Genomic DNA, 24,339 nt, shown 5'->3' with positions numbered 1-24,339 from the left:
CATGCCGACCGTGCCACTGTGGGAAAAGGCACAAGCGAAAGAGAGAAAGAAAGAGAGGTGTAAACGTATCAATTTGCGATAAGGAGTAGAAACATGTTAATAAATGGGTCAAATGGCTCTGAGCACTCTGGGACTTAACATCTGAGGTCATCAGTCCCCTAGAACTTAGAACTACTTAAACCTAACTAACCTAAGGACATCACAAACATCCATTCCCGAGGCAGGATTCGAACCTGCGACCGTAGCGGTCGCGCGGTTTCGGACTGAAGCGCCTAGAACCGCTCGGCCACTCCGGCCGGCAAAACATGTAAATAATAAACGTAAAATAAGTAGAAATCTGCCTTCACACGAGGTGGCGAAGACTTCAAAAATAATAAACTAGTAGCGAAACAACAGTTACCAAACGAAACAATATCAGTTTTTAAAAATCGCTGGTTCCTCACTTCACCTGGTATGTGGGAAGATGCTGCATCTCCATCCATTCCTATTTTAGTTCCCCCCAGTCGTTTTCCTTCACTGTCCTCCTTTTCTTTTGCCCTTCCTCACTTTTATCGGCAGTCACAAAGCTGTGACGCACTACGAAATGGTGCCCATGGCACGCACTCAGACTGCCATACTTTATTCACGACACAGATAGCCACACCCTGTATGTCACGTTTGCAATTTACGTACCTTACGGTATGTGTCAAAAAGATCGCATTTTTCGTTGGAGGAATGCTATCCATCGGCTTCTCCTATTATGCTAATTCACTAATTACAACTCTTGCACCTTGACGTACCGCCCATCGCAGCAAGTATAAACATGGCTTCGGAAGATGAAACATGTCTCAGCACTATTTACGTACCGCAGCAGCCGTAAGCCGTAAGCAAACAGCAGGCTAACACGTCGGCCCTTTACGACGGCAGTAAAGCGCGGCAGCCGAGCAGCTGGTTCCTGGACGGGCTCCAGCGGCCGGCCCGCCTGCTAACGGTGCGTCCGCGTGTGACAGCCGGCGGCCACGTGCGCGAACATTGTTTTCGCGCAGTCTGCGGCCAGAAGCGGTCGCCGTCGGTCACGAATGACGCCTGCAGTCGCCGTCGCGATCGCAGCGGCGCTCTTCAGCACATGGGCCGCAGCCAATGCCGCTCCGGTGCCGCCTGAAGCCGCCAGGTCAGTACTCCGTCTACCGCCGGAGGCGCCAGCTACCAAGGTCGCGCTGCCCAACACCGGGGCGTGTTGCTCAGTGCGTGGCTGCTCAGGTCTTGGTTGCGGAATGCAAGTTGCAACAATGCATGTCACGGCTGCCGTCAGAAGACTCCTCATCTACTTTTATTTACATTTGTGACACGTATACAGCTGGCCGGAGTGGCCGAGCGGTTCTAGGCGCTACAATCTGGAACTGCACGACCGCTACGGTCGCAGGTTCTAATCCTACCTCGGGTATGAATGTGTGTGATGTCCTTAGGTTAGTTTAGGTTTAAGTGGTTCTAAGTTCTGGGGGACTGATGACCTCAGATGTTAAGTCCCATAGTGCTCAGAGACATTTGAACCGTTTGAACACGTATACACGGTGGTCCATTGATAGTGACCGGGCCAAATGTCTCACAAAATAAGCATCAAACAAAAAAACTACAAAGAGCGAAACTTTTGTATCGCGCCTGGAAGGCGGCGCGTGGGTGAGAGCAGGAGAAGCAAAAATACGTCGGTACTGCAGTAAGTAAAAATGGTTTACTAGTGCAAGAAAAAATACATAACATTGTACAGATGCGAAATCTTAGACCCGTCGTATGTAGACCAAAGCTGAAGCGAAGTTTCTGGCTAGAGGGCGCTGTCATCCGTGTCGGTGTCGCAGTGCCAACTTAACTGGTACCTAAGCCGTGGCATCGCAGCTATCGATACCGCAGAAACTCGTCTTGCTTGAAGGGGGAAGCCAGATAGCGCTATGGTTGGCCCGCTAGATGGCCCTGCCATGGGTCAAACAGATATCAAATGTGTTTTTTAAATAGGAACCCCAAGTTTTACTACATACTCGTGTACTACGTAAAGAAATATGAATGTTTTAGTTGAACCACTTTGATCGCTTTGTGATAGATGGCGCTGTAATAGTCACAAACGTATAAGTACGTGGTATCACGTAACATTACGCCAGTGCGCCCGGTCTTTGCTTCGTGGTACATTACCCGTGTTAAAATGGACCGTTTACCAAATGCGGAAAAGGTCGACATCGTGTTGATGTATGGCTATTGTGATCAACATGCCCAACGGGCGTCTGCTGTGCATGCTGCTCGGTATCCTGGACGACATCATCCCAAGTGTCCGGACCGTTCGCCGGATAGTTACGTTATTTAAAGAAACAGGAAGTGTTCAGCCACATGTGAAACGTCAACCACGACCCGCAACAGATGGTGATGCCCAATCCTCACATCAGTAGCGGACAAATTGTGCGAGAATCGGCAATCTCAATAACGTCGGAGTTGAAAATGCTACATCAACACCCGTACCATATTTCTGTTGTTGTTCTTGTCTTCAGTCCTGAGACTGGTTTGATGCAGCTCTCCATGCTTCTCTAATCTGTGCAAGCTGCTTCCTCTCCCAGTACGTACTGCAGCCTTCATCCTTCTTGCATCTGCTTAGTGCATTCATGTCCTGGTCTCCCTCTACGACTTTTACCCTCCACGCTGCCGTCCAACACTTAATTGGTGATCCCTTGATGCGTCAGAAAACGTCCTACCAACCGATCCCTTCTTCTAGTCAAGTTGCGCCACAAACCCATCTTCTCCCATTTCTATTCAATACCTCCTCATTAGTTACGTGATCTACCCATCTAATCTTCAGCATTCTTCTGTAGCACCACATTTCGAAAGCTTCTATTCTCTTCTTGTCCAAACTATTTATCGTCCACTTTTCACTTCCATACATGCCTACACTCCATACAAATACTTTCAGAAACGATTTCCTGTCACTTAAATCTATACTCGATGTTAAGAAATTTCTCTTCTTCAGCAACGTTTTCCTTGCCATTGCCAGTGCACATTTTATATCCTCTCTACCTCGACCATCATCAGTTACTTTGCTCCCCAAATAGCAAAACTCATTTACTACTTTAAGTGTCTCATTTCCTAATCTAATTCCTTCAGCATCACCCGACTTAATTCGACTTCATTCCATTATCCTCTTTTTGCTTTTGTTGATGTTCATCTTATATACTCCTTTCAAGACACTGTCTATTCCGTTCAACTGCTCTTCCAATTCGTTTGCTGTCTGTGGCAGAATTACAATGTCATCGTCGAACCTCAAAGTTTTTATTTCTTCTCCATGGACTTTAACACTTACTCCGAATTTTTCTTTTATTTCCTTTCCTGCTTGCTCAATATACAGCTTGAACTACATCGGGGAGAGGCTACAACCCTGTCTCACTCCCTTCCCAACCACTGCTTCCCATTCATGTCCCTCGACTTTTATAACTGCCATCTGGTTTCTATAAAAATTGTAAATAGACTTTCGCTCCCTGTATTTTACTCCTGCCTCCTTCAGAATTGGAAAGATAGTATTCCAGGCAACATTGTCAAAAGCTTTCTCTAAGTCTATAAATGCTAGCAACGTAGGTTTGCATTCCCTTAATCTAGCTTTTAAGACACGTCGTAGGGTCAGTATTGCCTCACGTGTTCCAACATTCCTACGGAATCCAAACTGATCTTCGCCGAGGTCGGCTTCTACCAATTTTTCCATTCGTCTGTAAAGAATTCGCGTTAGAATTTTGCAGCTATGACTTATTAAACTGAGGGTTCGGTAATTTTCAGATCTGTCAACGCCTGCTTTCTTTGAGATTGGAATTGTTGTATTCTTCTTGAAGTCTGAGGGTATTTCGCCTGTCTCATACATCTTGCTCACCAGATGGTCAAGTTTTGTCAGGACTGGTTCTCTCAAGGCCATCAGTAGTTCCAATGGAATGTTGTCTATTCCCGGAGCCTTGTTTCGACTCATGTCTTTCAGTGCTCTGTCAAACTCTTCACGCAGTATCGTATCTCCCATTTCATCTTCATCTGCATCCTCTTCCATTTCCATTATATTGCCCTCAAGTACATCGCCCTCTATATACTCCCTCCACCTTTCTGCTTTCCCTTCTTTGCTTAGAACTGGGTTTCCATCTGAGCTCTTCATATCCATACAAGTGGCTCTCTTTTCTCCAAAGGTCTCTTTAATTTTCCTGTAGGCAGTATCTATCTTACCCCTAGTGAGATAAGCCTCTACATCTTTACATTTGTCCTCTAGCCATCCCTGCTTAGCCATTCTGCACTTCCTGTCGACCTCATTTCTGAGACGTTTGTATTCCTTTTTGCCTGCTGCACTTGCTGCATTTTTATATTTTCTCCTTTCATCAATTAAATTCAGTATCTCTTCTGTTACCCCAAGGATTTCTAATAGCCCTCGTCTTTTTACCTACTTGATCCTCTGCTGCCTTCACTACTTCATTCCTCAAAGCTACCCATTCTTCTTCTACTGTATTTCTTTCCCCCATTCCTGTCAATTGTTCCCTTATGTTCTCCCTGAAACTCTGTACAACCTCTGGTTCTTTCAGTTTATCCAGGTCCCATCTCCTTAAATTCCCACCTTTTTGCAGTTTCTTCAGTTTTAATCTACAGTTCATAACCAATAGATTGTGGTCAGAGTCCACATCTGCCCCTGGAAATGTCTTACAATTTAAAACCTGGTTCCTAAATCTCTCTTACCATAAGATAATCTATCTGATACCTTCTAGTATGTCCAGGATTCTTCCATGTACACAACCTTCTTTTACGATTCTTGAACCAAGTGTCAGCTATGATTAAATTATGCTCTGTGCAAAATTCTACCAGGCGGCTTCCTCTTTCACCTCTCTCACCCATTCCATATTCACCCACTATGTTTCCTTCTCTCCCTTTTCCTACTCTCGAATTAAAGTCACCCATGACTATTAAATTTTCGTCTCCCTTCACTACCTGAATAATTTATTTTATCTCATCATACATTTCATCAATTTCTTCATCATCTGCAGAGCTAGTTGGCATATAAACTTCTACTACTGTAGTAGGCATGGGCTTCGTGTCTGTCTCGACCGCAATAATGCGTTCACTATGCTGTTAGTAGTAGCTTACCCGCACTCCAATTTTTTTATTCATTATTAAACCTACTCCTGCATTACCCCTATTTGATTTTGTATTTATAACCCTGTATTCACCTGATCAAAAGTCTTGTTCCTCCTTCAACCGTACTTCACTAATTCCCACTATATCTAAATCCAACATATCCATTTCCCTTTTTAAATTTTCTAACCTACCTGCCCGATTAAGGGATCTGACATTCCAGGCTCCGATCCGTAGAACGCCAGTTTTCTTTCTCCTGATAACGACATTCTCTTGAGTAGTCCCCGCCCGGAGATCTGAATGGGGGACTATTTTACCTCCGGAATATTTTACCCAAGAGGACGCCATCATCATTCAATCATACAGTATAGCTGCATGCCCTCGGGAAAAATTACAGCTGTAGTTTCCCCTTGCTTTGAGCCGTTCGCAGTACCAACACAGCAAGGCCGTTTGGGTTAGTGTTACAAGGCCAGATCAATCATCCAGACTGTTGCCCCTGCAACTACTGAAAGGGCTGCTGCCCCTCTTCAGGAACCACACGTTTGTCTGGCCTCTCAACAGATACACCTCCGTTGTGTTTGCACCTACGGTACGGTTATCTGTATCGCTGAGGCACGCAAGCCTCCCCACCACCGGAAGGTCCATGGTTCATGCGGGTAGGACCATATTTCTATGCACCAGGAAATGCATGGAGACGACTTTGAACGTCGTGTACAGTCCTGCCACTGGGCACGAAAGAAATTATGGGACGATGACAGATTTTTTTGCATGCGGTCTATTTTTAGAGACGATGACAGATTTTTTTGCACGCGGTCTATTTAGAGACGATGCGTCATTCACCAACAGCGGTAACGTAAACCTGCATAATATGCGCTACTGCGCAACGGAAAATCCACGTTGGCTGCGACAAGTGGAACATCAGCGACCTTGGCGGGTTAATGTATGGTGCGGCATTATGGGAGGAAGGATAATTGGCCCCCATTTTATCGATGGTAATATAAATAGTGCAATGTATGCTGATTTCCTACGTAATGTTATACCGGTATTACTACAAAATGTTTCACTGTATGGCAGAACGGCGATGTACTTTCAACATGCTGGATGTCCGGCACATAACTCGCGTGCGGTTGAAGCGGTATTGAATAGCATATTTCGTGACAGGTGGATTGGTCGTCGAAGCATGGCCCGCACGTTCACTGGATCTGACGTCCCCGGATTTCTTTCTGTGGGGAAAGTTGAAGAATATTTGCTATCGAGATCCACCGACAAAGCCTAACAACATGGGTCAGCGCATTTTCAATGCATGTGCGAACATTACGGAAGGCGAACTACTCGATGTTGAGAGGAATGTCGTTACACGCATTGCAAAATACATTGAGGTTGACGGACATCATTTTGAGCATTGATTGCATCAACGTGGTATTTGCAGGTAATCACGCTGTAACAGCATGCGTTCTCAGAACTGATAAGTCCACAAAGGTACATGTATCACATTAGAACAACCGAAATAAAATGTTCAAACGTACCTAAGTTCTGTATTTTAATTTAAAAAAAACCTACCTGTTACCAACTGTTCGTCTGAATTTGTGAGCCATATGTTCGTGACTATTGCAGCGCCATCTATCACAAAGCGAAAAATGTGGTCCAACTAAAACATTCATATTTCTTTACATACTGCACGAATACATAATAAAAAATGGGGGTTCCTATTTTTAAAAAAAACGTAGTTGATATCCGTTTGATCTATGGCAACGCCATCTAGCGGGCCGACCATAGCGCCATGTGGTTTCCCTCTTCAAGCTAGACAAGTTTCGTTCTTTGTAGTTTTTTTGTTTGACGCATTTTTCTTGAGATATTTGGCCCGGTCACGATCAATGGAGCACCCTGTATACGTCGTCGAATCACTTTACGAAGATTAGCATCGAAACTAGGATAACACACCTAGGGCAAAGTACGAAGTACCCTCTCCCCCCCCCCTCTCGCCTCTGACAACATCCTCCCATTTTTTAAATTCTTGTAGCTACGCTAACTATTTATTTTCTTAATTCATTGACACCGCACCTCCTCATAATTGTTTCTTGTATGGCGCAATTCACAAAATTGAAATGCAGAGTACAAAATAACATTGCAGACAACATGGATCCTGTCTTATTGTTTCAGCTCCAAAGTGAGTAAGACCGTTACAAGCAAAACAACAGTTTAAATCTTCATTTTCCCGGCCGTTTCCCGTATCTTTAAGGGGTCGGCGTGATAGTCTGGTTTGGCAACATCACTGGTAGGAGGTGGTTGATGCTCTTCCTGTTTTCCTTTGGATGAAACTTACGTAACAACTCTGTCTGCATCTGGCTTAAAAATCTGGACCGTTTTCGAAATGTTTGCAATTCGTGTAACTGAAGCGGCACGTGTGTACCAGCTCGGTATTCATCTAGTCGGATGCGGGTAATTGCCTAAAAACTACATCCAGGCCGTCCGGTACAAAAGCCCTCGACATTAATTCCCCAGGCCGATATGATCCGGGATCGGCGCATCTCCCCGAATCCTGGAAGCGGCTTTGCTAACACGGCCGGCCATCGGAACAGGTCTAGGTCCGATCTCAATCTCCTCATCATTTCTTTCCACGTGTCTCTATCCCTTCCCGTTCTAGTTTCGCTCAATCCTTTTCCTTTTTCTTTTTCTCCCTATTCTAACTTTCCCCTCACTCTCCCCCCCCCCCCCCGCCCTTTTCTTTTGACCTTCCTCATTTTTATCGCCAGTCACAAAACTGTGACTCCAACGAATCAGTGCTCACCGCATCTTATTCACGACATTCACGACACCATCCAGTACGCCACGTTTACAGTTTATGTACCGCGTGGCATATGTCACAAAAATTGCGTTTCATGTTGTTGAGATTATTGTTCCATATGGGTGGATGCTGCCCGTCGGCTGTTCCTATTACGACAATTCCTCTCGATGTAACAAGTGCACCGAACAACTTATTTAAAACATTTAGTGTTGTCTAGTCTTTTCTGTGTCCGTATGTTTACCCTCTGCTTCTCTATCTAGCTCCATATTTAGTATTCATGGATGCCCATAGCTGTCCCTTCATCTACTGAGAGTTTGCCATAAAAGTTCCCTCACTTATTGTTTTCAGAACGTCTTCATTCCGAGCCTCATACGCTACTTATTTTCTAACATTTTTCGATAGCACTATGTTTCAAATGCTTCCTGGCTCAGATTCTCAGAGCGGTTAAAATTTCACTTCCATGCAATGATGTGTTCCCAAAGTATGTGCGCTTTTAGGAACTTCTTCGTTACGTCCATATCTGTATTTTGTTCCAGTGGAGTTCTGTTATTACAGAAAGCTTCCTCCATTTGTGCCAATCCAATTCTTCCACATCCCGTCAGTGCAAAAAGCTTCGAAACTGGATCAATAAAAATAAAATAAACAGAGAACACGTATGATTGTGATTTTCATGCATCAAATGTCCTTCATAGTTTCCCGCATACTTGAGTACAACGCACAGCACGTTGATACAACCATGTGAAACTGTCAGAAGAGATCTTCTTTTGGATGTTGTTCAAGTCTCCCGTCATATTGCCTTGAATGTCGTTTATGACGTCAAAGGGTTGATCCGTCATCTGAAATTTTGTACTTCTTAGATTCTGCGGTAGGTTCAAACACCAAGTCTCGTCACCCGCGAGTTTCGTTCCAGGAAACAACTGCCGGCGTTTTGCATCTCAATCAAGTCGTAGAAACCTTCTACGCGTCGTTTCTGTTCGGGATACAAGGTGTGCGGGACAAGCTTTGCACACACTTTTCTCTTCCTCAAAACATTTTGCAGAATGTGTTGCACGTTATGGTCACATGTCTACCACTCAACACTGACAGCGCAGTATCGCGCCAAGATGTTTCAACCAACTGTCCAGCGCGGCAGTCAACGTTTCGGCACTTGGTTCGTCTTCAGGGCGATAACTCACGGCTACGCCTTGCCCTCCTTCGCATGAGAAGACAGTGAATCCCGTCATGTCTTGTAACATTTAAAGTGCAAGTTTGAATAAACTGTGAAAAGATTTCACCCTGAATTTTATGCCAAATTTTCAACAATGGAGCCCTGGATAACGCAATCTGATTTGCAAAGTTTAGGTAATAACGCAAGTAAAACGGAATATTACGTATAAACGTTGCCTAACCAAAGATCAGACATATAATGAATCTTGGCCTGTAGATTCGATTCTTGCAGAGCAAATGTGTCAGCCATCTGTGGTAGACATGAATTTAAAAATTACTAAACAAATTCTTAGCCCGTAAATTATCGCACTGCCGCGCCAGTCTGCATCTCAGGAACTGCGTCACTGCTTACCCGATTGCTGAAAGAAATTACGGAATATAGCAGTTGTGTGCACTGCAAAGTAAATAGGTGATTTGCTTCCAGAAAAACCGGGCAGGGAAATGGGATTAAGTTACATAAGACCATCTAGCATCATTATGAATGATGAAAGCCACGTGGTTCGATGGGTGGACAAAGGAAAATTCTCTACTGCAGTAAATATCTGTAGTAAAAGTCTGAGGAAATGAAAGTCGTAATGTGTGAAAAAGTAGTGGAGAAATGGTAATCCGACATAGACGCTGCAGGTCATGAGTAGGTCCTTTTAGATCTTATGCCGAAGTTCACAAATTTTCCAATAGCATTCATAATGAAAATGTCTCCTATGTATTTTATGAAAGAAAAATATCTATATACTGGGTGTCCCATTTATCTTGTTCGCCTAAAATAACTTTTTTGTGCTGCATTAAATTAAAATATGTTTCAACCAATGTTTTTTTTAACGTCAATGGATAGTTCTTACTGAGGGTATACGTTTTATGTATCCTCACTGATGTATCAGACACAGGGTAGAGATTAAATTTTTTAAATGAAACCATGTACATTTTATTCAAGCATGCAACTAACCTCTCCAAGAGCTATTCAAAAATCTATCACACTGTACCATTTTTGTCAATAAATCGTAGATGTGCAAACGATAAAGAGTATACAGTCAATCATCCAGACTGTTGCCCCTGCAACTACTGAAAACGCTGCTGCCCCTCTTCAGGAACCACACGTTTGTCTGGCCTCTCAACAGATACCCCTCCGTTGTGGTTGCACCTACGGTACGGCTATCTGTATCGCTGAGGCACGCAAGCCTCCCCACCAACGGCAAGGTCTATGGTTCATGGGGGGGGGGGGGGGGAGGGGGGGAGACACGAACATATAGAAGTATAGAAGACTTATTCTTTCATTTGCTGTTTTCATTAAATTAAGCTCACAAACTTTTGCAGACATTAGATCGAGAAAGACTTTGTCTTAGCAGCTCAGTTCCAGTCTTTTGCTGCCTTTGACGCATAATAGATAATACGTCGACAAGTGGCTGTCTCCTGAGGACTGGAAGGTTTTTTGACGCAAAAACCTGAATTTACGTAACGCATCAGTTAAATTGTGATTGCCCACGACATCGTTTGACAGTAGATTTTCTGAAAGACAGAAGAATACGTATTTCGTTTGTACAGGACAGCTCCGTTAAAGTGATCCATGACATGGAATATGTGGCTATCTGCATAGGTCTTTTTACGTAATTTTGATTACATCCTGTATCAAAGTGACTGTGGTATTGTATCGAAACAGGATGTCAGATTACCTTTGTGCATGCGATATAGAGAAGTAGAAAGCTATATTCTAATTAACACTTAATTAATATAGCCACATTAAAACCTTAATAACTTGTGGACGTACATCACAGTAAGTTTCTTAAGCCAGAAAAAACTGTTAACATAAAACGTAGATGAATGACATGCATCAACTGATAATTTTATAGCTTTATATTTTAGAGCTTTTCTATTATTCTAGGAAACCCAATGCAAACAAATAGTTGTAAATAGTGATTCCAAACATAAAGAACTCGTATTCTGTGAGGCAGATAGTTTAAAATTGTAATCCATGTTTTACTGTTTTAATCTGTTATTCAACCAATATTAATGTTAGGTAAAATGCCTTTTGACTCATAAATGATTGCACAAATGGTGCTGCTTTAAGCAGAATCGCCTCACACAGAAGCGGTAGTTGTTGGTGAGTTATCGTACGTACTAAAAAAGTATCTACTATCGACGTTTGCCATTTAATTAATATTTTTAAGTTGGCGACATGTTAGTAATGATTATGTGGCATTTGTTTGTTTGCTTACAAAATATATATTTAAGAAGTAGCCTCTGTTTCTTGCAGCTAATGGGTTAGTAGCCAAAAAAGGCAAAATTCTCAGGCAAACCTCAGAACTTTATTTCTGGATTAAGGTATCGCGCTCAAACGTAAGAATTACTATCTGTTGTACAGAGGGACATCCCTTCATTTGTATCGTTTCCCACATGTATTTAATATGTTTAATGCAGCTGATCAAACACATCAAAATACCATGTGAGCGATTTTGAACGAGTCAGAATGACTGCTCTGCGGGATGATAGTGAGTACTCAATACAACTACGTTCCTGTAACGGATCACACAGCTTTGCACGATGCTCGATCACTGCAGCAAGCGTGGATCTGCCTGCATCGAAGGTCCGGCATCATCTGTTGTATTGTCGACTGGAGTTCACACGCCACTGCACCGGCTTCCATTCCCAAGAAGCCACCAACTATACTGAGCACGTGACCCCCATCCCTTGCATGTTAAGCGGAAAAACGTAATGTTCCGCACGTCAACTGACCTACAGTGTAGCATATCGATGGTAAGCAATGAAAACCTCGTAACTCCACTTTGCTAAAATTTTGCAGGAGAAGAAAAAACGATTTCTTAAGTGATACAAATAAAGTTGCTACACGAGGAACTATATAGTACGAACTTGAAACTAGCTTATCGACTGACTACGAACACCTACAACAAAAAATTCCTGTCAAGCAACTTGAAACTTAACCACTACACATCATTCACACGACCAGAATCCCTGTATGCCATGCAATGTCTTTCCATGAACCGGAGAGGTCTGATGCAGAAATTGGAAGAGACAGAGAAGAGAATCCTCAGGAAGATCCTAGGCCTAGTAGAAGAAGATCGGGAATTCAGAAGGCGACATAGCTCGGAGCTCTACGAACATATCGACTGGTTCTTTGACTATGCAAGAAAAAGAAGGGTAGCTTTCTATAGGCATGTTACAAGGTTGCCTCCAAACAGACTGACCAACGGTCGTTCACCTTCTGGCAAAACAAAAAGGTTGGCACCACTTGGCTGACAGGAACTGAAAAGGACATTAAAGAACTGAGATTAACTGATCTCCAGAACAGGCAGTCTGTGAGAAGTACACTGAAGGAAGCCAGAGGATTTCAGGAAAAGCCCCGAAGGAAAGCTACACCTTGGACAAAGGAAAGTAAGGAGCAACATCGGCAGCGGTTGCGACAGCACTGGGCAGAGATCAAAGCCCAACAGCTGAACAATCGTGGTCCAAAATAGGTCCATTCGAAACAAGAAGAAGAAGAAGAAGAAGAAGCTTAGCTATTGACAGATTAAAGAAATCCAAGCAGTAATCTCTCTTTGGTTATGGAGATACTGGTTACAGAAATTACGAGGTTTTTACAGACAGATGGAGTTGCGCGGTTTTCATTGACCACCATTGATACGTCACGTCCATTTTAAAGTAGGATAGATTTAAAAAAAAAAAAAAAAACGTAGTAATGCTTGTATTATCATTACAATGGGCACCAACTATATGCATAAAATATTTTCATTGTCCCAGTCTGGGAGTTAGTTATCGCAATGGTGGATTTAATAATGTTAAATCTCTTTGGATTTAATAAAGTTAAATTGTTTGAGGATCTATTTAATACGACTTAAACTCATTATGTATAGAATATTCAATGCCTGACAAAAAAATTGAAGCACCCTTATGGGGAGGAGGAAACGAAATAAAATTTCACGGGTTGAGATAGTGGGTGGTTTTATTTCGGTGATTCCAAAACACAGTCACATTTACAAAGGGCACTTATCTGAGGTTGCAACCCATCGTGTCTGAATGTACGCACTAATTCGGTAAAAATGGTTTCTAAGACCATTGTATCCTCTCCTGAGGAAAGCTGACCCACAGCTGTTGCCCTCGATATCTTGTGTACTGACTCTGGGACAGAATTGACATCCAAGCTGGTCACACACGTGTTCTGTCGTAAACAGATCTGATGGTCTTGTTGGCCGTGGGAGTGCATCAACAACTGTTCATAGAATACGTGCGATGTGTGAATGAGCAGTCCCGTTGAAAAAGGACCACGTATGTTGCATGAGAGGTAACCCATGGGGAAGCAGAATGTCCGTGAGGACTTCTGAGCCATCACTGTTCTACCAGTCCTCGTGGCTCCCCCAGAATATACCTTTGCAAAACATTGGAAGACTGAGATCTCTCGCCAGGTCGCCGCCGTACTCACCAACGATGGCAATCTGGGGAAGTGTAGAGCCGAGATTCACAGCTGAACACAATGCGACGCCATTCATCGACAACCTATGGTTCCCAGTCACGGCACTACTCCAAATACAGTCGTTTGTGTTGGGGTGTTAGTGGCAGGCTATACTCGGGACTTTAATTACCTAGTACCTGAATAACGATGACAAAATCAGCGGTCGTATTTGAATCTAACGTCGTTTATTCTTTTTAAGACATGCTACTAGTTTCCATACCACGTGGTGTCATTTTCACGCCCCAAACGTAACCTGCCATCCACAACAGTTATCATGTGCCATCTACATCTACATGGATGCTCTCCAAATCTCATTTAAGTACCTGGCAGAGGGTTCATCGAACCACCTTCACAATTCTCCATTATTCCAATCTCGTATAGCGCGCGGAGATAATGAACACCTATATCTTTTCGTACGAGCTCTGATTTCCCTTATTTTACAGTGGTGATCGTTCCGCCCCATGTAGGTAGGTGTCAACAAAATAATTTCTCATTCGGAGAAGAAAGTTTGGAATTTCGTGAGGAGATTCCGTCGCAACGAAAGAAGCCTTTCTTTTAATGGTTTCGAGCTCAAATCCCGTATCATTTCTGTGACACTTTCTCCCATATTTCGCGATAATACAAAACGTGCAGCTCTTCTTTAACCTTTTCGATGTACTCCGTCGGTCCTATCTGGTAAGACACCGCGCAGCAGTATCTAAAAGAGGACGGACAAGCGGTAGTGTAGGCTGTCTTCTTAGTAGGTCTGTGACATTTTCTAAATGTCCTGCCAATAAAACGCAGCCTTTGATTAGCCTTCCCCACAACATTTTCTATGTCTTCTTTCCAATTTGAGTTGTTCGTAATTGCAATACCTAGGTATTTAGCTGAATTTGCGGCTTTTAGATTAGACTGATTTATCGTGTAACCGAACTTTAACGAATTCCTTTTAGTACTCATGTGGATGAGCTCACACTTTTCCTTATTTAGGGTCAACTGCCAATTTTCGCACCATTCAGATATTTTTTTCTAAATCGTTTAGCAGTTTGTTTTGATCTTCTGATGACTTCATTAGTCGATAAACGACAGTGTCATCTGCAAACAACTGAAGACGGCTGCTCAGATTGTCTCCCAAATTGTTTGTATAGATAAGGAACAGCAAAGGTTTTGTAACACTACCTTTGGGAACGCCTGAAAACACTTGTGTTTTACTCGATGACTTTCCGTCAATTACTACGAACTATGACCTCTCTGACAGGATATCGCAAATCCAGTTACATCACTGTGACGATATTCCATAAGCACGTAATTTTACTACGAGCCCCTTGTGTGGTACAGTGTCAAAAGGCTTCCGGAAATTCAGGAATACGGAATCGATCTGAAATCCCTTGTCAACAGCACCGAGCACTTGATGTGAATAAAGAGCTAGTTGTGCCCCACAAGATCGACGTTTTCAAAAACCGTGTTGACTGTGTGTCAGTAGACCGTTTCCTTCGAGGTAATTCATAATGTCTGAACACAATATATGTTCTAAAATCGTGCTGCATGTGGACGTTAACGATGTGGGCCTGTAATGTAGTGGATTACACCTACCTCTCTTGGATATTGATGTGACCTGCGCAACTTTCCAATCTTTGGGGAAGGATCTTTCGTCGAGCGAGCGGTTGTATATGGTTGTTAAGTATGAAGCTAATGCATCAGTATACTCCGGAAGAAACGTAACTGATATACAGTCTGGACCAGAAGACTTGCTTTTAAGTGATTTGAGTTGCTTCACTACTCCGGGGGTATTTACGTCTACGTTACTCATGTTGGCAGTTGTTCTCGATTCGAATTCTGGAAATTTGCTTCGTCTTCTTTTGTGAAGACATTTCGGAAGGATGAACAGAATCGTATGCAGCGAGCTGAAATTAACTGGATTCCGTCCCTTCCGTCGCAATAACAAGCCCAAAATGGTTGTCTGACCATGCTGGGCTTCTTATTCCCACGATTTTGTTCATTGCACATAAAAACCGTTGTGGAAGGCAGGTTACGTTGTAATGGTACTTGCATTACGTAACCATTACGGCACCTCACCTCAACTTCTCGATACCAGCAATATTCTACTGTGTTTCTGTAAAGTAGTTAACATATTTCTGTGATAACATTCAGATTTGATTTCATTAATGTAGAGGTACTTCGATACATCGTTATGTATATATTGCAATGCTATTATTGTTATGTGTATTCTTTCTTTTGTCACTATGATCTTTGACGTACTTGTAACTCTGATTTTTGGGCGCATAAGCACTTATTAGAGAGTCAAACTTTGGTCGTCATTTTAAAAAGACGCAAATTGTAGTCAGTTTATAAATGTGAAATTTAACAGTGAGGAAGATACTTTCAAGTATGTTTGATATTGTGAACTGATGTTCTGGAACGAGTTGCGTGATATTGCAACAAAAGTAATAAAAAAGAAGTGTTACTTAAATTCGGAGCTTTTTTACATCACCATTGTCCTAACTTGCAAAAGTTTAATCTTCAACAATGGTTTATGAAACACACCTATCAAACTTTTGAATATCGCAGAATAACACCTAGGCCTCTTTGCATCCGAGCTTAGAGCCATCACTAACTAGATTTTCGACGATTGAGCCATGAGTTCACAACGAGACCAGCGTGGAAAACACGAAAAGATGAGCGCCTAGTTTCTCCATTATTTCAAGAAATGACTTTATTAACTGTGCTCTTATGACACCTGCCACATAATATAACTTTGTTGTTGCACGAAAATGGAATGTGTAGCAGCAAGAGTAACACTACAATCGTAATTAATTTTTGATCTTTGTTGTGGTAGGGTTTTTAGAACTTCCGAGGCCTGAAGATGACATCAAGTGGTGTTGAAACAGGTAGCTAGTTTTAAAAAGAATAAACGACGCTGGTATTTTCATGATTATTCAAGTACGACGTCTCCAATTGCAGTCCCACCTGATGGATTAGTAGAGATTTAATTACCTAGTCCGCCAGCTGCCAGTCTCTGACCTAAGGTGAGGGTAGATACAGAGTGTTCCAGGGAGCCCATTACTTGTTCTAGGAAGGGAAGGTGCTGAAGTGAAGAGGTTGCGATGTGCCTGGTGCGCAGTAAGGCCATCCTCTGCTGTGGTGGTCAGCAGCGCTCGACTGACTCCTTGATGACCAGAAAGCCACCTCTCACGTCCCCATGCAGTCCAACATGGGGTCACTGTCACCTCCAAACGTCCCCACAAATCTCTGTAGCGCACCATTCGACCAGTTGACGAAATGGAGAAACACACCGAAGCCTCTTTCAATGTCTGCCAGAAGATGGTATTGTTGTCTCACACATGTACGCGGCATCTCTTGTGCTTCACAGTGCTCACTCAAGATTTGAAGATGTTCATACCCCTATACAGGGTGGTCCATTGATTGTGACCGGGCCAAATATCTCACGAAATAAGCATCAAACGAAAAAAATACAAAGGACGATACTTGCTAGCTTGAAGGGGGAAACCAGATGGCGCTATGGTTGGCCCGCTAGATGGAGCTGCCAAAGGTCAAACGGAAATCAACTGCGGTTTTTTTTAATAGGAACCCCCATTTTTTACTACTTATTCGTATAGTAAGTAAAGAAATATGAATGTTTTAGTTGGACAACTCTTATCGCTTTGTGATAGATGGCGCTGTAATAGTCACAAACACATGGCTCACATTTTTAGACGAACAGTTGGTAACAGGTAGGTTTCTTAAATTAAAATACAGAACGTAGGTGCGTTTAAACATATTATTTCGGTTGTTCCAACAAGATACATGTACCTTTGTGACCTTATCATTTCAGAGAACGCATGCTCTTACAGCGTGATTCCCTGTAAATACCACACTAATGCAATAAATGCTGAAAATGATGTCCGTCAACCTCAATCCATTTGCCAATACGTGTAACGACATTCGTCTCATCAGTGAGTAGTTCGCCTTCCGTAATGTTCGCACATGCATTGACAATGCGCTGACGCATATTTTCAGGCATTGTCGGTCGATCACGATAGCAAATATCCTTCAACTTCCCCCACAGAAAGAAATCCAGGGACGTCAGATCCGGTGAACGTGCGGGCCATGGTATGGTGTTTCGACGACCAATCCACTAGTCATGAAATGTGCTATTCAATATCGCTTAAAACGCACGCGAGCTATGTGCCGGGCATCCATCATGTTGGGAGTACATCGCCATTCTGTCATGCAGTGAAACATCTTGTAGTAACATCGGTAGAACATTACGTAGGAAATCAGATACATTGCACCATTTATATTGCCATCGGTCCGCAGCTCGTGGTCGGGGGGTAGCGTTCTCTCTTCCCGCGCCCGGGTTTCCGGGCTCGATTCCCGGCGGGGTCAGGGATTTTCTCTGCCTCGTGATGACTGGGTGTTGTATGATGTCCTTAGGTTAGTTAGGTTTAAGTAGTTCTAAGTTCTAGGGGACTGATGACCATCGCTGTTAAGTCCCATAGTGCTCAGAGCCATTTGAACCATTTTTTATTGCCATCAATACAATGGGGGCCAATTATCCTTCCTCCCATAGTACCGCACCATACATTAACCCTCCAAGGTCGCTGATGTTCCACTTGTCGCAGCCATCGTGGATTTTCCGTTGCCCAATAGTGCATATTGTGCTGGTTTACGTTACCGCTGTTGGTGAATGACGCGTGAACAACGGGTGCAAAAAATCTGTCATCGTTCCGTAATTTCTCTTGTACCCAGTGGCAGAACTGTACACAAAGTTGTCGCCATGCAATTTCTGGTGCATAGAAATATGGTACGGGTGCAATCGATGTTGATGTAGCATTCTCAACACCGAGGTTTTTGGGATTCCCGATTCTAGCGCATTTTGTCTGCTGCTGATGTGCGGATTAGCCGCGACAGCAGTTAAAACACCTACTTGGGCATCATCATTTGTTGCATGTCGCGGTTGTGGCTGAATACTTCTTGTTTCCTTAAATAACATAACTATCCGGCGAACGGTCCGGACACTTGGATGATGTCGTCCAGGATACCGAGCAGCATACATAGCACACTCCCGTTGGGCATTTTGATCACAATAGCCATACGTCAACACGATATCGACCTTTTCCTCAAGTGGTAAAAGGTCCATTTTAATACGGGCAATGTATCACGAAGCAAATACCGTGTGCACTTGCGGAATGTTACGTGATACCACGTACTTATACGTTTATGACTATTATAGCGCCATTAATCACAAAGCGAAAAAAGTGGTCCAGGTAAAACATTCAAATTTCTTTACGTACTACACGAATCTGTAATAAAAAAATGGGGAGTTGCTATTTTTAAAAAACGCAGTTGATATCCGTTTGACCTATGTCAGCGCCATCTAGCGGGCCAACCATAGCGCCTTTCGTTTCCCCCTTCAAGGTAGTTAAGTTTCGTTCTTTGTAGTTTTTTCGTTTGACGCTTATTTCGTGAGATGTTTGGCCCGGTCAAGATCAATGGACCAACTTGTATATCCTACCACCTCTGGTAACACCACTAAAAACGAACAACATTAATAGGATCCGATGATCTTTCTATTCCTTATAGAGAAATCCATCTCTCATCATTCGTACGTACCAAAGGTGTGTACGTGTGCTGACACCCGTCCATGTCTTCTGTGTGCATAATCTGCTTCGTCAGCAGTCTACATTTGAGTGCAGGATTTTCAGTAAATATCCAATAAATGATTTAGATGTACCAGCTACAAGAATGTAATTAAAGGAGCTTATAAGTGCTTTCGTTTCCTCATAATTCATCTTATTCTAGACCTCACCTTATCTGATTGCAGATTCCGTGTTAAAATTAATTCTTTAATATGTGGCTTTTTGCATGAGTCACTTAGATTATAAATAAAATACTAATATACTCTTTATACTAATCATTATCTACTGAGTGCTAGTTATTACTCTGAGGCAACAAGAACATTGGCATGTGGAGCTCTTACATGAATGCATTTCTTTCCAGGCAAGGTGTAGAGGTGTGTGGCATCTGGTGAGTTGTAAAGGGACGTCTCCAGTCTTGTCATTTGACACTGCATTCATTTTATTAATTGATCTGAGAGTGGTTCGTAGCTCAGCCAAAACTAGTAATCAATTATGGTTAAAATATTTCGATCCTAATTATTTAAGGATTTTATATAAAAAAAATTTAACGGTTGACACTGTCATTGACCACTTTTCTCCATCCTGACCATATCAGTAAGCAACACAAATTATTTGCTAGCAGCTTTCATTGCTGTCATGTAACGCCTTCCTTTCTGATGCTAAAAAACACGCATTCGCCAAAAATGTTCCCTGCTAAAATTATTCCTGTGTAACACTCAGTTTACTTGAAAATTCTCCTGACAGTCAAGTCATAAATCTCCCTGTCCTCTGACTCTGTCACTGTGCGGTACTGTTAGAGAGGTATTTTCCTTATGTACAATGATTTGGAGAGACCAGCCTGTTACGGCATTGTCAAGCAGGTGTATACACTTTCCCCATGTCTACCAATGGGCAGTATACTATTTTTCCCATTCATATTGAGAGCAAGCTGAATAATAGCTGCTATAAACATGAGAGTTTGAAACCCTAGCTGCAACACCGCCACAAATCCATATTGAAGCAAATCAACGCACACCCACGTGTGGCGATAAATCTTCAATTCCTTCTTCGTTGATTGATCGCTCCCACTGCTACCCTGACGGCTGACTAGTTGCAGTTGTCTGTATTTATACTAAAACAATCCACAGTCAGGTGTTCTACAATACCCTTAATGGATAAGCTTAATCTAATTACTAACTTGTTTCTCACGATAGTCTGGCGACAACTGTAGATTCTTTGTGGTGTGGCATGAAAATCACGTTTAGGTAAGTTCGTCAGGGACACATAGCCCCAGGAACATATATATTTCGTACCCTGTTGATTGGAGGTTTTGATAGCAGAATGTTGACTCTCCACGCCAACTTGGAGTCTGTAAGTCCGATGTTACGTAAAGTGGTGCACGATATTCTTTTTTTTTTTTTTGTTGCTGTTATGAACTAAATCATAGTATAAAATTGATTTCATTCTTATATATACTTCAGTCATCACAGTGTTCACTCCTGCAACAGTATCCATATCAAGCTGGGCTATTATGACGTGAAGTTGTTATTGGAACATTAAGTAAAAATAAATAATACGAGATGACATGTTCTTGATGTGGTCATTTAGTTGGCTACATGTTTCACAGATCAGGTTCGTGATAAACTTGATGAGATGGAATATGTGAATTTACCAAAATATTTCAAACACATTTAAAAAAGTATCTATACAGGATGTAATAAAACTATATACGCATAATTTTGGAAAGTTTACAGGAGATAAAGTACCACTTCTCTATATGACAAAAATATCATATATCCACCGTTTACCTGCTAGGGGTCCAGGAAGGTTTCTATGCTAGTGAATGTTCGGAGAACGTGTTCAGAATGCCGTGTGATGAACATTGTTTTAGAGATGTTGCCAAAAATGTTCCTTTTCATTAATGCACAACTGGCATCTCAGTCCTAATGTTTGTGTAACATGCTCAAAACAACGAGTTTTTTCACGAATAATGGCTGCAGCTTCAGGTAAACAGGCGACCAGCTCTTCTGAAGTACCTATCGGTGTCTCGTACAACGAACACCTCATCTCCCAACACAAAAATAAATCGATAATAGGTTAGATCATTTAGATAAAAAGTTAGTAACTTTAACAAAACCATTATGTAGTATTTCTCCTGTTGATGCTACTTTTTCGGCTTGATGATAAAGCTTATATCATCTCCTGTCTTCCTTTTGATGCAGATTAAGTAGTACATCACCAAAATGAGTGAGAAAAGAAATGCGCTTATTATCGAAACCTGAGGAACGCCAACTTCGATTCTTTCCTGTGTAGATGATGTGGTGTCCCTCTTTGTATTTCTCGACCATACTAGCGTGAAATTCTGCATCCTGTTTCTTAAACTCCAAAAAACCCACATTTTTATGTTCCATGCAATTGTTTTATGTTGTTGCTTGCTTTTACTTCCAGCAGTGTAATTCGAGATCGGTTTGACGTGCCGAACGGCTATTAGTAAATAATAAGACAGTGCTATTGGGAGCGTTAACATGATGAAAAAAATTTGCATTAGTTTAGCTATTTGTACTTCACAAAACTGACATTCCTTCTTTCTTCTTTCAGGCCAGATTCTGACCCCAATGGATCTAGTGGAAAACTTGTAGTCCTTCTACCTGTCGACATAGTCAGAACACAATTAAGACTCCGACCTGAGGCAAATGATAACAAAATGTTCTACAACTCTTTCGGTGACTTTATCGAGAGTTCGTCCCTTTTCCCGATCGAGATTAACGTGCCAGACGTCATCCGTTGGTTCTACGGCTTCATGTCCAGCTGGTTCCCCAGCCTGGCCAACAGATGGCAGCAAGAGTCAACGCCAAGGATACGCCTGTATCTGCTTGCTCCACCAGCAGCGGCTTCGGACCAAACCTATCCGGAAAAGACGGCGACCACAAACATTTACAAGAAACTGTTTATTTCTCCACAAAATAAAGTCGTCATTCTAAAGTCGTCCAGTGATGGAAGTGTGCAGCTGATTCCATTCACAATCTATCGCGAAGAGATCGTTCAGAGAGTTGTCATGTTAGCTGAAATAGACATGCGTTCAGGATCTGAGAACATACAGCCATTGCTACCGTAATTCGGTAAGGGCTTCCATAATGCTATATGAACTGTACTCATTGCTTGTGGTATCGTAATCATTGTAAATTAGGTCTGCGTTTCATAAACAGCAGTTAACCTATCAGTTCACGTATGTAATAAGTGTCCATTGTTCTCCGTATTGTAAATTTTTGCTGCCGATCATAACTTGTATAATCTCTCTCATTTTCTTCGACTGCTTGCAAAGTTAATTAAAACAAATAAAAACCTGTAGAGAACTTGGTTCTCATCAAATATAACCATTGCTATGTCTGATATGTATCTGATATGGTATATATTTTTTGTCGAAGAACAACTTATGAAAAACAAACTGGTTGTATATAATGTGCTGCCGTTGAAACGTCAACCGCAAGCATATTACAAGGAAAGGAATAATTATCAAAGGATCTAGCATTGGCATTATTGTAGCATCTGAATGATATGTACGTAGCTGCAGTCGAATTTAGTAACTGTAATGTACTGTTTTTTCATCGTAGCAGAAATATTCATATGCTCTGCACACATATATATATAAAAGAAGAAACTTTATTAATCAAAATCTTTGAAAGTGAACATAGTCACCAAACATATTCATTTGTTTAGTTACTTTTACCACTCCTTTTCCTCACCCTTCGCTCTGCCCATAGTAAAAGTTTTTAATGTGCACCGTGTGCAGAAGCACTCAAAATGGTAGTGGCCAGTTATTATAGTGATGGAAGAAATTTTCATTCCGATTATGTGGTTGGGTTGGCAAGATAGAGGGGAGGTTATGACATAAAGTTGCTGTTCAGTTGACTAAGCGCCAGTGTCCTTCGTTAAATTCCAAACCTTAACATAGCGCCTCTTGGAAAGATATCACGCGACACTGTTGACAGTGATCCCTACATAGTATGGGGTCTGCCATCATTTACTTCCTTCTCATACTCAACAACTACTGTCCAAGAATTAATGTCATGTGTTACACCTCAAGTCTCATCCCAATTACTGACGGAGTAATGGTAGGTGACACTGTCGATGGTGAACTGATTGTAGAGTGGGGATGTTTAGGTCAGCAGCATCGCGTTCGCCATCCTTTTTCCGTTACTCTTCAGCGTCATCGGTACCAGATTAAGCATCAAATTTTTGGGTGACATAAATTTCAAACCAACGTCTTTTGGTGGAAGTGTATGCGACATTGATGATGATGGTCTGCACGTATAGTGGATTGGAGATGATAGTTCAGTAGACATCTTGTCACCACAACTGCTCTTAACTGGATGAACCACGAAACATCACCCCTTTCTCCCAATATCTCCTTACTGAGGGTATGTTACATAGTTGATAGCGACCCTTCTCGCCGTTCTTTCTCTCCTCATAACCCCCTATGCACCGAGTGTCAAAAGTTCCGGGTTAACTCTAAAACTCACCCCAGTGTCAAAACATGAAAATGACACTGAACTGCATTATGCAGGACTCACGCTTTGCACCAGAAGTGTGGCAGTAGGTCAGTAAAGAGAAAACATTTCCGTTTAGATGGTCGAATAACTCGGCAAAATTCTAACAAACGTTGCTACACAACATTTACATTCTTATTATTTGCATATCAACGCTTTCCTTTTCATGTATTCTTTATATCAGACTAAGAAAATCAGAAGAATGCGAACAGTGAATCACCACATCAGAGAAAATGTATACTAAATTACTCTGTTGCCTTTAAAATGAAACCATCAGGCAGAGAGATACATTCTGAACGGCATAAATTCATATCACTTTTCATTATAGTTCAATTTCCATTAAAGTATGACTGTTATAATCCCTTTACAGCATAAGAAGTTTTGTATGAGGTTTTTTTATTCCATAACGGTATATCAATCATATTTATATCACGTGTAATCAGTAAAAAGGATTATTCCACAAATTTTCAAGACCAGTTTTATAAACACAACGAGAAAGGTAAAATTTTTTATGAGCGTGTGATGTTATTTTCTTTTGCTTTTAGTGTAATATTTCAGAACCATTCCGGACGCTGATAGTTCAAGGACAGAGCAAATACAGTCCACATAAGAACCAAAATAAAACTCAAAGGGTTATATCAA

The 24,339-nt window shown here is 42.0% G+C and overlaps 1 protein-coding gene across 1 annotated transcript; it reads left to right on the top strand.

The window, feature by feature from the left end:
* The first annotated feature begins 1,037 nt into the window (after positions 1-1,037).
* LOC126284251 (uncharacterized) lies at positions 1,038-22,801 on the top strand. The gene is made up of 2 exons (XM_049983050.1): positions 1,038-1,150; positions 21,749-22,801. Exons 1-2 carry the CDS (start codon positions 1,059-1,061, stop codon positions 22,263-22,265), a joined length of 609 nt encoding a protein of 202 aa, XP_049839007.1. The 5' UTR covers positions 1,038-1,058; the 3' UTR covers positions 22,266-22,801.
* Positions 22,802-24,339: the final 1,538 nt, after the last annotated feature.

The sequence above is a fragment of the Schistocerca gregaria genome, chromosome 8, assembly GCF_023897955.1.
Source record: "Schistocerca gregaria isolate iqSchGreg1 chromosome 8, iqSchGreg1.2, whole genome shotgun sequence".
Lineage (NCBI taxonomy): Eukaryota > Metazoa > Arthropoda > Insecta > Orthoptera > Acrididae > Schistocerca > Schistocerca gregaria.
Note: the sequence above shows the minus strand (reverse complement) of the source record. Positions and strands in the feature narration are given on the sequence as shown.

What these genes read in the sequence shown, in the direction of transcription:
- LOC126284251 (XM_049983050.1), top strand. Translation starts at nt 1,059, where the DNA reads ATGACGCCTGCAGTCGCCGTCGCGATCGCAGCGGCGCTCTTCAGCACA. An exon ending in GTGCCGCCTGAAGCCGCCAG is followed by an intron (nt 1,151 to 21,748) that starts GTCAGTACTCCG and finishes TTCTTCTTTCAG; the next exon opens with GCCAGATTCTGACCCCAATG.